Source organism: Melanotaenia boesemani, chromosome 20, assembly GCF_017639745.1.
Source record: "Melanotaenia boesemani isolate fMelBoe1 chromosome 20, fMelBoe1.pri, whole genome shotgun sequence".
NCBI lineage: Eukaryota > Metazoa > Chordata > Actinopteri > Atheriniformes > Melanotaeniidae > Melanotaenia > Melanotaenia boesemani.
Genome location: NC_055701.1, coordinates 8,718,501 through 8,736,072, shown reverse-complemented (window position 1 = coordinate 8,736,072; position 17,572 = coordinate 8,718,501). Strand labels below are relative to the sequence as shown.

The 17,572-nt window shown below is 38.1% G+C and overlaps 1 protein-coding gene across 5 annotated transcripts in view; it reads left to right on the top strand.

Annotated features, from left to right (window-relative positions):
- The window catches only part of ldlrap1b (low density lipoprotein receptor adaptor protein 1b), a 47,211-nt gene that overhangs the window by 21,989 nt on the left and 7,650 nt on the right, over nt 1–17,572 (top strand). The window contains exons 6-10 of one of the 5 annotated variants that reach the window (XM_041971603.1): nt 2,632–2,727; nt 4,691–4,785; nt 5,177–5,211; nt 6,680–6,711; nt 7,358–8,582. In XM_041971603.1, the coding sequence (XP_041827537.1) occupies nt 2,632–2,727; nt 4,691–4,785; nt 5,177–5,211; nt 6,680–6,711; nt 7,358–7,404 (305 nt within the window). In that variant the 3' untranslated portion in view covers nt 7,405–8,582. Of the gene's footprint in view, nt 1–2,631; nt 2,728–4,690; nt 4,825–5,176; nt 5,212–6,679; nt 6,712–7,357; nt 8,583–17,572 lie in introns of those variants that run through there. The other 4 variants (XM_041971602.1, XR_006008651.1, XM_041971601.1 and 1 more) reach the window with 4 other exon arrangements.

Below are 17,572 nucleotides of genomic sequence, written 5' to 3'. Positions count from 1 at the left end.
CTGTACGTCTGTCTAGTTTGCTTGTCTCTGTCAAACTCTACTTCCACCACCCACTGTGGTTTTCCTCTGTACACCACACATGCTTGACCCACATTCCTCTCTGTATTACAGCTCCCATCTCTGTTCTTAAAACTGTGCTGATAAAATATTCACTGTAAACACTCCAGTGAGCTGTGGGCTGGTATAACTTTACACTGGTTGCATGTTTACTAGAAGCAGAAGACTCCACTGATATCAGGTGCCTGGGGAAATTTTTTGTTGCTCTGCCATCACTAAGCTACCAGGACTTCTGGGAAAGTTGATTTTAGACCAGGGATAGTGGTGAAATAAAAATATTTTTCTGCTGAAAGCAGTTCTTTTAAGGATTTATGGAAATTGGACATTTCATCTCCAGCCTCAGTAAAGAAAGTCTGACTTGGAGTGGGTCAATATCACAGCCACTCAGAAGGTTTGTCACAGTAATGTGTGTTTTAATTGTGTTTTTTTTTTTTTTTTTTTTTACACTACATGAATTCTTGAATTGAACTGAACCTCTATGCCACGAGAAATGTGCACTCTGGGTAGACTGGTCATTATAAAATATGGGTTTATAGGAATTCCAGTGAAGGAGTGAAAATCGCTCCTAACAAGCTAAATAATGTCAGAATGTTTCCCCTTACTTTTATAATATAACACATCAGTCCACACAATATAACAAATCAGGCTCAAACAGACAGAAGTGCTGCGTGTGTGTCAGTTTGAGGTGTAGATGAGCTTGTGGTGTGTGATCCCCAGGCTTGTTCATCAGTCTCAGGTGCAGAGTAAGCTTATTAATCAAGCCATAAAAAACGTGTTTCTGACTTATTTTGAGTGCACACTGACATTTATATATACATTCTTGGAGCTGTTGTTGCACAGAAGCGTCTCGAGTTTTTTTGTTTTTTGTTTTTTTTTTCCCTTCCCAAGATGCTGCGTCACTTAGTAGCGATTCACTTTATGGCACTGCATCACTTACTAGCAGCTGGGTATCAACACACTGGCTGTTTTCAGTGCATGCTGTGGCTGCTTGGTCAAAGAAATGCAAGAGGATATTATCGGAGGAAGGGTGGAAAAGAAAGAGCAGAAAGAGAAAAAGAGACATGTACATTTTGTGTACTGCTCATCAGTACTGCTCAATTTGGTCAACAAGGGTGTCACAATACACTTGTATTGATGATAATTGGGATTTTAAAATAATAATAAATCAATATTCTGTTGACGGTAAACATATCATGAGTTAATAGAAGCAAAGTAGATATTTTGTAAATGTTGTAGTTCATTGCCGCCTACTTGTAGTGTAACCCAGTTGCCGATATAAGTTATCAGGATAGCCATACATTGTTGTGTTTTGTCAGAGAATTACAGACAACCTCAGAGCAAGAAGTTCGCTGGTTTGAGCCTCGGCTGGTGGGGGGGGTTCGAACAGTGTCCTTTCTGTGTGGAGTTTGCATGTTCTCCCCATGTATGCGTGGGTTCTCTCCTGGTGCTCTGGCTTCTTCCCACTGGCCAAAGACATGTATATTAGGTTAAATGGTTACGCTAAATCAGGGGTGCCCAAGTCCGGTCCTCGAGATCTACCATCCTGCAACCCTTCTCCAACACACCTGAATCAAATGACTGGCTTGTTACCAGGCCTCTGCAGAGCTGAATGACATGCAGATGACATCTGATCCAAGCGTGTTGGAGAAGGGTTGCATCTAAAAGTTTCAGGATGATAGATCTCGAGGACCGAACTTGGGCACCCCTGCTCTAAATTCTCCCTAGGGGTGAGTGTGAGCGGTTTGTCTGTATTGGCCCTGTGATGGACTGGTGACCTGTCCAGGGTGTAGCTGCCTCTCGCGTGCTAATTGTTATTGGGATATGCTTCAGACCCCTGCAACCCTGAATTGGACTAAGTGGTATACAAAATGATGAATGAATGAAAGAACAACATACAGTACGATCATAAATTCTAAATTGTGAAATGTTGTACAGTATCACTGTAAGGCTCCTTCTTAAGAAGAGCCCAGTTTCTTTCTGGAAGTCTGTTGTGGATGATAAATGAATTTGTCTTAGTTCCACTCTGTTGGAGAAATGTTCCCAGCCTTTGCTTTAACTATCAGTGCAGTTCAGAGGAACAAATCTGAAAAATCCTGATAAAATACAGGCCCTGAATCTGCTTTTCTGCACTCCGTTTGTTGTGCAGGATGCCTAATGACAGCTGTTGTCACTCGCACTATGGAAAATTGTTTGAACAAAATAGAGTGAGCAAAGCTCTCTATCAAAGCTATCCTTCTGACCTAGATGGCGTTCTGTTTAAATGCAGCACTTAACAACTGTATGAAGTGTGTTTTAGTCTTTGAACACCCCCCACCTGTATAGGTTTCAGCTGGCAGATGGCTTGAGAAATGGCCTTAACCTTCTCTGTCAATGTACTGCTGCTGATTTGTTTTCCAACATTTAATGTTTGGTTAGTGAATCAGTTAATACCCACATTTTTAGCTGCTAGCTCTCTGAGCATTGCCCTGCTAGGGCACTCCCTCTGTTCTTACAAGGTCCAGAGTCACCGATCGCTTCTCTTCTCTAACGGCCCCCCCCTCCTTTTTCTCCTCTTCTGCACCTTGTTGTTCACAGAGAAAGAGAAGCGAGTAAAAACAGGTTCAGATGGGGAAGGAGCCAGCAACTCTCAGTCGGACAGCTCGGCCAGTCTGGGCAGCCTGAAGGGAGGAGGTGAGTCATGTCACCCATCATCACATCCTTCTCGCTCTCTGTCACAGCAATCGTAGCCTCAGGGGGTGAGGACGTGTATTCAGCCACTTGTCAAAGTTTGGCCTATATTGAGGCAGCAGGTCAGCTGATATGTCTCCTTATTTTCCTTATAATGAACAGGAAATGACATTTTAAGGTGATTATGTCTGATGATGATCTCTTTGACCTAAAAGAAAAACTTTGAAGCCGCACTGCTGTTTTGTGATCTAATAAAACAAATCTTGCTTTTGTAATTTCCATGACATTTTACGATAAGAGAGCTGTTATCATGCTGTGGGATCATGTTGCAGCAGCACAATTACAGTCCAATTTGTGTGAAAAGCATGAAAGAAGTCAGTGTTATTTTGAGATTTCCTAAGACAATAGTGTTTTAGTCAGAGGTCATGCCGTGGAAACATTTTGTTGGCTTTCATTTTGCCAGACGACCGTAAGACATTAATAATTTCCTAGTTAATATGCTTTTGTGAGTTCTCATAATGCTCTTTTTATTGTGTTTGTGCATGCCTTTTCCCGTCACATTGTGTCTTGTGACAGTCTTTTTTTTTCTGCTAAGCCGCTCTCTTTGCCAAGTCGGATGGCCTCCAGCGATAACGGGACCCCTTCCTAAATCTTTTCTGTCACTACATGTGGGTTCATGGTCCTGAATGTGTGACATTTCGTGGCGCATGCGGAGTCTCTTTGATCGTATTAGGAGTCGGTGGCTCATTTAACTGCCAGTGACTGGGAGTCTTTGGGGAATTGGCATAATTGCATGTCAGTAGAAATTTCTGAGTACGTTTTTGAAAAAAAGCTGACTCCTAAAGCAGACATAGTGACGCTTTCACAAGGTTACAGGCATGTACCCTTTACTGTGGCTGATCAGATGACATGTCACTGAGACAGAGAGACTTGTCAAAGTTGAGTCAGCTTCATTTATAAGACATGATATCTCCAACTCTTTCCCAGTTTTAACGGTCTTACTGTGGCTTCATAATTTAAACCCCACTTCCTGTTTTGGGTTTATATTTTGCCTGCTTCAGAAAGGTAGCCGTTAATGATGGTGTTGCTAATTGATTGATTGGTGGGGTTAAATTTCACAGGTGCCTAAACATCATTAAATGACTTGTTTTGTCTGACAAACCCTCCAAAACTACAAGAATAAAGATAAAGAGTCAGTTTTTATCTGCTTATCTATATGTCACCATCAACTGGATAAGATACAAACACAAGCTTGAGGTGATACCAGAAAGTTATTTAAGTAAATTATCAGTTTACCAGCGTTTATTTTTTTGAGCCGAATGTGACAAGTTTGAGTGTTAGCACTTTCTGATTGCAGTGTTGGTTGCATATTACCATCTGTCTTTCGTATAGTTTAAGCATCTATAACTGAATAGTTAAGCTGTTTATCCTGTTGTTTGGTGTAGGATTTGTTAAAATTTCCACCAGCGAACTGTAGCAACACTGTCTAGAGTCAAGGTAAACTAGCTGTAATGAAGGGAACTTGATCAGTCTTGTTATAGAATTACAGTTGATTAAGGCTTGAGTTGTGAGTTGTGGATTACGGGATAATCCTGCTGGTCGGGCTGGGTGGATCGGCTCTTTTTATTGGGTCCGGTGGTTGCGGATATTAAAAACCCCGACCTACACGTCACTACTCGACAGAGATTATTGTGTTGACACACATTAATCATCAGGCAAGACCATTACAAACCAATCCTATTACAGATCAGCGGTGTCACGGTAGTCAGAAAGTCAGGGGGTTACTCCTTGCTCACTTATCACAAAGTGACAATCCACAGATGGCCGAATTAATGAGAAACTATAGACGCTTAATGAGTTTGTGCATGTCTGCTTCTTTTCTCTTTTGCATGAGACTCTGATAATCTCAGGTCCTGATTGTATGTTCTGAAGTAAATTTTGCTTGTTTTTGTGTTTTCATTTTCAGATGTAGCCACAGGGACTCTTCTGGATTTAGCAGAGGGAGCCAACGCAGCGCAGGTCCACTCAGGAACAAAGCGGACTGAATCGGATCCCTTTACGGTGCATAATCACACAGCAGAGAACAACAATACCGTATGGGTAAGACGTGCATTGTGGTGGCCAGTAGGTTTAAGCTGTTCAGGCTTGATTAAAAGTGTAAAGAATGCAATGCAGGAAACACTGATTAAACTGTACCCACTGATATACCATACCTGCTCTTTTCAAAAGTGGGGTTTCAATGGTTTTGCTTCTACTACAGAGCAAGACAATAGTCTATTGAACAGAACTGGCCTTATCTAATGGTCACATAGCGACAGAGGGTGTGGGGCTGCAAATAGCCTAACCTTCCAAGACCATTTTGAGCTTGAGAAAGGAGGCAAGAGGTGACTGTGTGCATATCTGAACAAAAACTTTATATTCAACTAATGTATGTGTGTGTTCTGTTTGGCAGGAGTTGGAGGACGGTCTGGATGAGGCTTTTTCAAGGTGAGAACAATTGTGAATTAGGATTTTTTTTCCTTAAGTACCCTCACAAACGGATGCCCTGAGAGAAGCAGTCTGTTGTTTGGCCTTCTCGTTTACAGGCCCTGGCACAGTCGGCGCCTGCCCTGAGTCACGCTGCTTTTGTAGGCTCCATTTACCATCATACTGATTTCATATGAAATCAGGAAACCTGTGATTACAAAGGGATTGTTGTTTGGAGACAAAATGCTTGGTATTTGCATTTCATCCCCAATGGAGAGAGTTACTGTAGCTCCAGTAAAACTTTCACCATTAGCATTATAAAGGAATAATTTGCACAAAAAAAACTACATTTCTACAAATACAAGGTTTACAGAAAAGTTATGTGACTGTGCAGATTTTAATTCCCCAAACTTTGTGCAGTGAACAAACTAATCAGATCGTAGCCACAGTTCAAAGTGATTAATGTTTCAGTTAGGTCTGCATCAGCAGCTCTCAGATTAGCCATGGTGGGCTGCTGTCAGGAGGCATGTATTTGTTTTGGACTGCCAGAAAGATTCAGTCAACTCTTTTATTAGTGTATTTATTTAATCTGACTGGTTTTCATTTAATTCCACAATGCACAAGAAAAGAGACTCCACAGTTTTAGTAATCAAAGACTAAGAGGCCATTTTAGATGCATTACCAAATGATTATTTGCCTGCACGCACTGTAATTACTGCGTCTGGTCTTCAGCTCTGTGATTAATGAAGATGCTTACTACATAAGCAGAGATGCAGCTGCATGTAAGGCCGGGTTGATGTCTGTGCCTGTCAGACGCTGAATTAGAGATAACGTCTTCAAAACATTTTTGCTTTAGTTTGCAGCTTTGCATGAAGATTGAAATAATAATTCAGCACATTTCTTAAAGATGATTAATCCAAACATCTCATAGGATTCTTTCTTATTCAATAATATTAGCCAAAAAAAATACAAACAGTATATAGCTGCTTTGAGAATAAGTTATTTATTCATTAGTTAGTTTCATTTTAACTGATCATGACCCACTAACATAGTTCGGTTGTGAATATTTCATCAGTTTACGGTCACCAGTGCTGCATGTCCCTCTCAGCATGCTGCTTATTATTTTTCAGCCAGCTTCCTGGTCCAAAAGAAGGTTTTTTAAATGTACTTGTGTCATTTTATCATTAAACTTTACTCATTTGTTAGCAAAAGCTTTTAGGGATCTCTTGTTTAGGTCTTCGCTGCCATCTGCTGGCCGATTTTCTTCTTCAACCTTGTAGATGTCAAAATCTCAGACACACCTGAAGATGAAGAGGCCATCTGTCTTTTGCAAAGACAAAAGGAGGGTGAATAAGATAAAGCCTCATGTTAGTTTCTGTAAGTCAGTTTTAGGCGTTGGGATGCAGCCATTTATTTGATGATCAGGCAGTTCAGAGGACTTGTGAGTTTAATTGTTGCCTGATTTGTGATGTTTCCTTTGCACCCCCAGCCGCAGTCTGGATAGCTTTGAATCCTACTCAGGTAACAATGTCATTCATTGGATCTCGTGATTTCCACCTCATTCTCCCCTCACCAACCCACTATTCCTGCCTGCTCATATCAGTGTTCAGCTGGAGAAATGACTGTAGTTTTGCATTTCTTTTCAGTGGTATACACCATTAACATAGCTCAGCACCTTTTTCAACTCAATGTCAGACACAGTTAGCAGGACAAAGAACCCGCTAACCTGCTTTTTGCCACAGAACCTGACGTTTCTTCCACTGAGTCCACGTCCTCATCACAAATGTAGGATGATTTTATGGCACATCCATCGGCTTTGCACTCTGTTGGTTCCATGATTCTGGATGAGCGATGTCACTGAATGAAAGTGGCGTGTTAACATTTAGGACTAACATGTTTACTGTTTAAAATCTGCATTTTGTGTGTGTACAATGTGATGGGATTTTATGTGGGATTACTTCACTATCGGAATCATTTTATGTCTACGTGTGATTATAAATTCATTATTTCTTTCCAGTCACGATCTTGTCATCAGAAATGTCCGTTTTTATGTCCATACGTCTTGCGCCGACCATTATTCATGAGCTTTTTAAAAGCAATTCTGATTATTGATTTTGAAAACAAATTTTACCTCTTCCCTTTTTGTCCCTTTGTTTCTTTCCTCCAGACTCGCTGAGTCTCGCACTAACCCCCAGGTCCTGGACATTGGGGTAAACCCTCAGGACTTCAACGCTGAAGAGTGCCTGTCCCCAGGCAAATGGGACCAAGACGAGACAGACTTGACTGCACAAAAAGACACTTTTGGGTTCTAATGTGAAGCCTCTGCCAAGAAAGGAAACCAGGGAAAGATGAGGAGAAACTGTAGTAAAACAAAGAGACACCAGCAAGGTTTCCCACCGTCTCCCTGCTGCTGCATCCACTCGCTGCTGCTGTCCGGTGGCTCTTTGATGCAACTGCGCCCACAAAACCAGCGACGAACACGAGCAGTCTGCTCACCAAACTGGCCAAAGCAATACAAACCACTTTCTCCCTTTTCTATGAAAAACATGCAGTCACTTCATATTTGTTACTCTCAGTGTATTCTTATTGTGTTCTGTTATCTGTTTACCTGCTCATTACAGTATATACATGTACAGATATGAGAGCTATGATGCGAGCTGAGTTTGGATAAAAGTGAGGTAAAGAGTGCTTTTTATTTTATTTACTAAGCGATGGAGAGAAAAACTCACTGGTGAAGGCAGCCGATTCACCATTTCTGTAACAGGTCAGTTACTACCTATATGCTTCAAGACTTCAGCCTTTTTTGGGGGCATCAAAAGCTTTAAAAATGTGTGTATAAGTGTTGTTCAGAGTCTTTAGAGGAGAACAAAGTGACAATCCTATTTTTCTTTTGATTGCAAAATCTATTTTTGCACTCAGCGTTCATCCGTCTGTAAAAGCACACATTTCATGTAAGGGAATTTAACTTCAATATGCATCTAACTCTTTTATGCTTTCATACAGTGCCTCTATTCATTCTTCCTCTTGAACCCAGAAAAAAGTTTTACAACTTTGCGTTAATAAATCCAAACTTGAATTGTTTGACGTAATGATGACAGTGTTGTTTCCTAAGATTTATGGAAAGCTGGTCATCATTCACTTTTCAGCTTTAGGATGAGATTTGGGTGAAAACTGGAGGAAATGTGAGTGTGTTTAACATTAAGCCTCATTCATCAGCTGTTGTAAAACAGATAAATGGGTCAAGAGGATGGACGTGTTAGAAAGGCACTCTACACAACGTATGTTAATTTATGTTACAGTGACTTTTTCTAGGGACTGTTTCCAGTGTTACTTTTGGCATTTGTTTATATATTAATTTAATTTACATAAATTTTATTAAAAATCTACTTGTGTTTTATGTGTCGTGTTCATTCTAAAACCAAAGCTTCTTTTGACTAATATTGTGCTTTTTAAACTTTTCTCAACATATCAGCAAAGACAAGAATTTTAATCCTGACTTATTTAATATTTGCTTATAAATAATAAATTGGGAAAATCTTAGTCTTTTTTTTATCTGTATTCACCTCAAAGATCTAATTGCTGTTAAATACAAATAAATAGAAAAAAACAGTATTTACCCCAGAAATTAAATGTTTTTAAGCGTTTTAATAGTCAGATTCTCTGTATTGATAAAGCTCTCGCTCCACCTCTCAGTAAATCCTAAACTCTCTTATTATCGAATTCTAATCCAATATTGCAGTTAAGAATAACAGAAAAATATACAATAAATGATTGCTAATAAATGCAAAATCTTTTAATATATTTTGTTTTCAAACTCTGAGTAAAGCTATACAAATTTAACAAAGAATAATACTGAAATGTAGTGTTAGTTGGCCTTTCTACGTATAGAAATCTCAGTACTATATTCATATTAAAGGAGAAAAGCTTAGCTTTATTCCATACATGCTTATTTTTAATCTGTGTATGTGTTGCATAACCAGATACATTAAACTAAATTTAACGCTGTCGTCATCTGTGCAGAGCTTGTGTTTCATGTTCAGTTGCTATTCTTAGTATTCAGTTTCATAGTAATATTGAGTCATATTACAGAATGTTTTCAGCTGCAGATGTTATTACTGTCATCACTTTTAATACCATGTTGGTTGTAAAGATGCATTTAACTGATAAATCTGACACTTAATAGAACATTGTAGCAAACTTATAAACATATTGTTCAAGTTTACATTTACATTACGTCCCTAAAACACCTATTGGTCTTGGTGTCATCAAACATTAATTATTCACAAGTCCTTTATCCAAAGATTTACACTCACCAGCCACTTAACCAAATATCTAATAGTCAATCACGTGATGGCAACTCATGCATTCATTCATGTAGACATGTTGAAGACGACTTGCTGAACTTTAATCTGAGCATCTGAATGAGGAAGAAAAAGGATTAAAGTTACTTTGAATTTGGCAAAAAAGACGGTCCAACCTGGTAATAGCAAGGTGTACCTCATAAGGTGGTCAGAAAGTATAAATGTAGTTTGTTTTTGTTTTTTTTTTTTAAAATTTGTTTATTGATTTTGTCACTGGGGGACACATTCAAGTGCACAGATATGGTATGCTTTGCGAGTTACAGAGTGATTGAGAATGGCCACAACTTAATTCCCACCCCACCAGAACATCTCACCCACCCACCCAAAAGTAACAAACCCCCAATCTTACAATCTGTGTGGTTTATCAGGAAGCATTGAATTCAATCTATAATCAGCAATGGGACAGAGGGAATGGGGGAAAATTATCAAAAGGAAAAACAGCAGAATCATAAAGCCATACAAAACAAAACAAACAAACAAAAAAAAAAAACACTTAAAATCTGGACATTTCTGACCTCTGCTGGTTGAAATGAGCATTTATCCTGGAAATGGTTTTTACTGGTCAATTACACTCAGTTACAATTACACTAAATGAATGGCTTCTAATTTCTTAAACAACCATGTCACTACAACAGTGTTTCTTGTCTGTTTGTCACTAGCAAATCATGCACATGCATTTAACGATTTTTGTGCATAGAAGCATTTTTGAACACTAAGCTATTAGGTTTATGGGGTTAAAGGTAAAATAAAGTTGTGTAAAATACTACTTTTTGTACATTTTTGTAATTTGTGAATATGCATTTTTTGTGTGTGTGTGCATAATTTCTAGATATTTGTTGTGTTTGCATTTGAACATGCATTTGGAAGTATAGTTTACACAGTTTGCAATTCATGTATTATACATACATAATGATATTGAGTCGATTTTCTCTCTATAGACACTGGTGCTAAAGCTAACTTGATTATATGTCAGACATTGAAACAATGCAAGTAAAACTAGTAATAGTAGTAGTAGTAATAATATATTTACATCTAGACCATTTTTAAAAGGTCTCATTATCATGTGCCATCCGTTCCCCAGTCTTCCCAGACCCATTCCTGGAATACTTTTTTATGAATTGACGCTATATATTCTGACTTGAATACAGATACTTTTGTTAGTAATTGATGGCTTGTTTTGATTGCGATCCCTTCACAGATACCACAGCAGTTTAACATTCCTATTGTGCAGGGTACTCAGCACGTTTCGTTGCGTTTCATCATCCATCGCGTCACAGGCTGCGTCAGATCTTACGATGAGAGCAAGTTAAAGAAAAAAAATAAAGAAAGAAAAAGAAATATGATTTGTCGTATAGATCTTTAAAAATAAACAGTTTACCCGAACATTAAATGCAGGAAAATGACACGCGTAATCCTAATATTCCTGCTTTTATTCTGAGGGTAAGGCTGATGCATGATGGGAAAATGCCTACTTCCTCTAATTGTTGAACGAGTTTCATGCCTCAGTCTGTTTGATGCAACAGCGATGGCCGGGTGTGTGGCAGCGGTGCTTTTCTGTGAGTATTACCCCCAAGTGCGTTTTGTGCAGATAATTATTTTATTTAGCTCCAAAAGTTGTTCTGCAAGCTCAGATAGTCTGACTCATACAGCCTAGTTATGGTATTCGGTGTGAGTAGATGTGACTAATGTATGACTAAACTGAAGGCGGTCCGGTGACCCACTCATACCGATACTGATAGTGTCCTATTTTCATTTATTGTGGTGTCTATTTTGACGGAGGTGGGGAAAGTTAGGGTTTGATGTTTTGAAACATTTTATTCGTTTTTTATTATAGGTGGGATTTATGCACGTGGAGTCTTTTAAATGTGACACGATAATTCAAATACAATAACTTAATCTCAGTATATTCAGGTGTTAAGTCAAAATCTGTGCTCCATAGTTGCGAGAGCTTGTCGTCCGCGACGTCACGGGGAAATTGGGGGATTTTTCCCTCTGGATTTTTCTGCTGCATAAAACACCTCTATGGCTTCATCTTACTTTTAAAGACGTCCAGCAGGTATACATGAGATTACAAAACAAAACAAAACAAAACAAACAAAAAAAAAAATAACACAGCACGCACACACACAACCGTACACACACACACACACACACACACACACACATACACACACACACACACACACACACACACGTAAAGAATAAAAACACGAACACACCGCTTAACTTTCAACCAATCACAGATCTGTCTGATTTCTGACTTTCTAACATGTTTAATGGCGCTCTGAAAAAGTAGATAGGGATTTGATAGGGGGTAAAACCTCCCCAGTAATACAGTAGTTTTTATTAATTATTACATATGTTTTTGTACACAGGCGTCTTTTTCCGGGTGTGCACTGGACATGAACTTTCCTGCAATCTCACTTGGGAGGGAAAGCAAGTAAACTACAGTGTCTCATCCGTCACTGAAAACATGATCCTTCAAAGGTACTCGTGGTCCAGCAATAACGTAAGTTTGACTCACGCCATCACCTTTTACTTGCCCATATGTGACATGACAAGACAAAGGTTTGGCTCACAACAAGAAAATAACAATTTTAAACTAATATTGTTGTTGATTTAATTCTGTTTAGACGTATCTGTCAACATAAATAACGGGTTTAATTGTTTATTATGACTGACTAGTCTTTTTTTGTGCTTGTTTTAGACGGTATTTGCTACCAACAAGGGAAAAATTGATCCTGTGAAGTCAAGCACTGCTGACACTATGATTGCCTCAGAATGTATTCCTGGCATTGTTTTGAAAAAAGAGTACTTGGAGGTATTGATACTTTGATTATGTGGCAAATAAAAAAAAACTGTTAAAATCCTGACAGGAAATGTGGTGTTTCTCTTTTACAACAATAATCTCTGTTAATATAGTCTCTGTTGTGTTTTTTATGCACAGGATGGCACTCTGCATGACTTTACAGCTAACTGCAACAGTGAGTATCAGTCTAAACTTTGTCTTAAAAGTCTGCCATCTTGTCTCTGATCTTCTCTTACCTCCACTTCTTCTTTTCACAGCCAGCTGTGAAGTTGTCAACTTGAACCAAGTACAAGGTAGAGATGACTGTAGAGTTTACATTATAGTTAATCTTTATCAGTTATGGGCTATTTATATTATAACAAGTAGGAGTCATGTAATCAGATGTAACTCTTTCAAAAGAAATGATGATTATTTGTTTATTTTTAGTGCCGTAGTGTCAATAATGTAAGATTTCATCTTAAGTTTGCACTTCCTTTTTGACTTGGAGTCAGGATGGCCAAGCCCAGCGCACATGATCAAAAGATTTTCTATCTATAAATAGAAGACAGGAAGTAGAGTTTGCTTCACTTGGCAACACTGGATAGTTATTGAAAGTTGGAAATAGATGATCAGATTTTAGGTTGCACCTCCGTTGGATGGTGTTCTATCTCCTCCCTAACCACTGTATTTGTGTTTACCAATAAATTTCAGCTGTTATCTGTATATTTATTAAATTATCCTGACTAGCATGATGAAAGCTAAAAGAAATTTTTTTCTAATGCTTTTTATTATGAAATCTGCACAAACCTTATAATGCTGTCTGTTGGTAGATGAGCCATCAATCTCCTGGACTGAAGTCGTTGGGATTCCGGTTGGTGTCGGGGTTTGCGTCGGAGTCGTACTCATTGCCGTACTAATTTGTCTTGGCTTCAAATACAGAAAAAATTGCAGGTATTTTCAGATACATTTCCATCACATCAACTTATAAATTGACGTCCACCCTCCTCGGCTAACATGACTTTTTCTGTTCTCAGTGGTAGGACATGCTGCTGCAGCCAGACCGGAGGCTTCTTCACGTCTGTGAAGGTGATCATAGAAGCTCCTCGTGAGGAGGTCATGTTGACCAATATGCCCGTTTCTAGAGCCTCTTAATTCATGCCATTAAGCTTGGCAGAGCATGTAAATGTAAAACACTTTTGGAGGGACTTCTTATATCTTTAAAAACAAATTCATGCTTTATACTTTGTTTTCTCTGGCAGTGGTGTGCTTTCATTACTACATTATCAGTGTACTTGACAAACCCTTATAATCCATCCATATTTTCCATAAGACTTGTCCTCTGTATTAATACAAGACCTTGCATTTTGTGACTCTAGCAATGTGTTGGATTTGTAGCTAGTTTAATGATCAAACTTGCTAATTTGTTTTTGATAAGTCTCTAACTTGCATTACTTCCCAACATCCACTAATGTTGTCATGTCTGCACACCACTGCTGCAAGAACACATTTTTATCATACCTATTTGCTTGTATTCTAAGCTTGTAAGTTGAGCTCCTTTTTGCCTGTCAATCATGAATGCGTTACAACAGAGATTAGTTTAAAGTTCGGTATTCACTGCCTTATATAAAGACAAAAGCCAGTACAGTCAAATATGACTAGACTTGAAATGCCAGACAATTTTTTGTCCAACTGTGGCCATATGTTGGATTTTATCCGTTTCACATTTTTAATGTTTGGTTGTTTTTTTTTGTTTTTTTTTGCTGTCGGCAAAACACAATCTGTTTTTTAACTTGTGTCTCGGCCTTAATAAGCCAATCAGCCGTGATGTATTGGTGCACAGATGAATTGTTCTTGAGGCTGTGGAAGCTGTCAGACTCAATGCTGCACCAAGGTGTGCACTTTGAGGACCCATTAAGTGTACAGTGGACAGTTTCTCATGCCCCCCTCACTGATAGCAACATTAAACTAAGCTGTGGAAGCTTGGAGACCCTTAATGCAACACCAGGGAGTGTTCTTTCAGTTTCCTGTAGCATTGCAGCATATTATATAAATATATAAAGTATCTATATCTATATGGGAATAATAATATTTATGTGCATATAAATTTTTATTATTCATATCTAGCTATTAATATAATAACACTGATAAAGCCTGAGCATTAACTGATATTATTTATATTGTATACACTATTATGAATACACTATAAGGGTTTGGTGTAATTTAATCCAGACATCCTCTATTGTATTACAATGTGGTTTTATCTATTGACTGTATGCACATTATGAGTTATTCTGTTTATTTACTTTGTCAGCATCATGTAATCAGATTAATCAGCTTATAAATCTTGCATTTAATCTTTGATGTGCTCTGTGGTTTGATTTTGCTAAACATATTAAAGGTGCTTGATTTGAATTAGTTTCTTCTTTCTTTCTTTCTTTCCTTTTTTTTTAAGAAAAAAAAATCAGGGTGTGGTCTATATCGTATGATTTGCTTTAGCCAGTAAAAGTGTTGTATTGAGGTGGTGTGAGGTGAGATGTTTAGCTCATCTCTGAGTGGGGTTTTCCCTGCTCTGCTGTATGGGCTCAGACACAGACTGCTGTAACTTGATCTGAGTCTAAGACAAAAGCCACAAAACAATAATCCAATTTGTAAACAAGTTTGTAATAAAGGGTAGAGTGATTTTTTAAAGCCAGAGGGCATTATTTAATTGCTCGGACAGGAATTAAATGACCATACACATTACCTTTTTAGTCACTAAAGAAAGTATTACACTTCATTCTCTAGCTGTTACTGTGAGTCATAGGGTTATGAACTGAGTTAATAGTTTCCTCTCAGCTGTGTGTGTGTTTGTGTGTTTGTGTGGCTAGTGAGAAAAAAAATATGTATGAGGTGATCAGTTTTAACCAATGAAAATGAACAGGAAGTGCTTACAATAACAAGCTTGCTGATAGGCCCTTCCCTTCACTGTGTGTTCACTTGTAGTGCCATTGTTACAACTCTAAGTAACACCACATCAACAGAGCAAAAGCTGAAGGTTACAAAAGTGAAAACAAGTTTGTGGCAAAAATGACAACTACCAGCGTTGAGGTTACATAAGGTCAAAAATCTTTCGTTCCTCAGAATGTTTTGCATCGTAGTTGCCATGGCAACACTGGCACAAATATTGTGATTTACCAGAAATTACAGGTCAGATTTCTGAGAACTGCATCCTGAACTGTGTGGTCATGACTGCAGCACAAAGCATGTGATCTTTTACAGTAACTGTTTGGAGATATGTTTGTGTCTGAGCATGTGCATACCATTTTCTCATGAAGAGGAGAGACTTTTGTTTGTTTTGAAAGTCTTACAATTAAAGGTATATACACATATTATTAAGACAACATAATAAAATAATCTGTTCATCCCCAGGTCATAAAATTAGGTAAGAACAATCTTGGATGAACAAAAACATAGTATATCACAGTGTCATTTATTAATTTAACAAAAACAATGAAAGTAATTGTTTTACCAGGATTGGCCCAAAATGAATAATGTGAGAAACTGATAATGTTATGGAAAAAAAAAAACAATTAATTCAAATTATGGTCGATTTACAAGGTACTGACTCATGAAGTGTACTTAGCTTTTAACACATTGCTTCTGCATTTTGGCTCAGATTTAACCTTTGAGCTTTGTGCCTATTTTTAGAGTTTTGTTCATAAACCACATACCCATAATAAAATGAGTTTATCTCTGCAACCACGAGATTCATTGAATACTTTGAATGGTCATACTAAAGATAGATTTGTTCAAATGCGTGATTCTCTTCATATATGTTACTAGTGAAGAATGAATAAAGAAGGCATATAGCACAAACATTCCCACATCAGAAGTTATGGTCATAACTGTAGAGTCAGTAAACACTTATTTCTAATTAATTGCTAGTGCAGTTTATCTTTGAAGCCATACTGTACTCCAGTAGCAGAAGAACCTGCAACAAAAATGGTCCTGTTACATCAGCAAGGGTCCAAAAGTTGATCCACAACAAGTCTTTTACATATAAAAATGCCCCAAAATGAAGGATTTTAATTAGTTAAATAATGTTCAATTGGTACAAAGGGGCCCAAAGTGTGTTAAGAAAATATTCCCTACATCATTACACCCTCACCATCTTGAAATGATGTTACTAGACAACATGGATCCATGCTTTCATGTTGTTTAATCTAAATTCTGACCCTAGCATGACTCATACATTTTTCTAGCCTTTTATTGTCTGTGCAAATTGTAGCCTCAGTTTCCTGTTTTTATCTAACAGGAGTGGCTCCTAGTTGGGTCTTATCTACCGCTGACATCAACAAGGTATTTTCCACCAGACAGCTGCTGCTCACTGGATATTTTCTCTTTTTCAGATTATTGTCTGTAAACCCCAAAAATGGCTTTGTGTGAAAATCTTAGTAGATCAGCAGTTTCTAAAAATCCTCAGACCAGCCGATCTGACTTCAATTCAACATTTTTTCTTATTCTGATGTTTGTCTACGGGGGTCATGTTGTCCATGTCTACAGACTTAACGCTTTGAGCTGCTGCCATGCGATTGACTGATCCAAGCAGTTAAACATGTGTACCTAATAAAGTGTCAGGTGAATGTATTAATATTTTGAATCCTTTTGGCTGCCTCTAACACAGAGGTCACCAACTCCAGACCTCTTGGGCCCTGACCTGTAGATTTTAGATGCTAGGCTAGTATTTTTTTAGAATAGGCTTGTATGAATTTTGGCTGGATCAACATGAATTGGCTGGAACTGATTTTTCTGTAAAGTGGCCTGAGATGAGGTTGTTGTAAATTGGCGCTGTGCAAATAAAGCTGAATTGAAATTGAATTGCAACAGACCAGATTTAAACTAAATGGTTCTCCAACAACTTGTTGTCAAGTTCTGCTAAAGCCTGTTAATGAGTCTTTAATTTGGATCAAGTGTGTCTTGACAGGGAAACATCTACACTCTACAGGACAGGAGCCTCAAGTTTATCTACTCCAGCAGAAGGGCATCAAACTAGCTGTTAGACTTGACTCCCATCTGCTGGTCGATGACTGTTAACGTGTCTGTATTGCCTTTGGATTGCACTGTGCTCATCTTCTCTTTCTCCAACAGTTTGGACAAATATGACCTAAATTAAATTTGTGTAACTGACAGAAAACCCCATATATTCATAGAAATTTACAAGAAGTCCAACATAAGATAACAAAGAAGGAAAAAT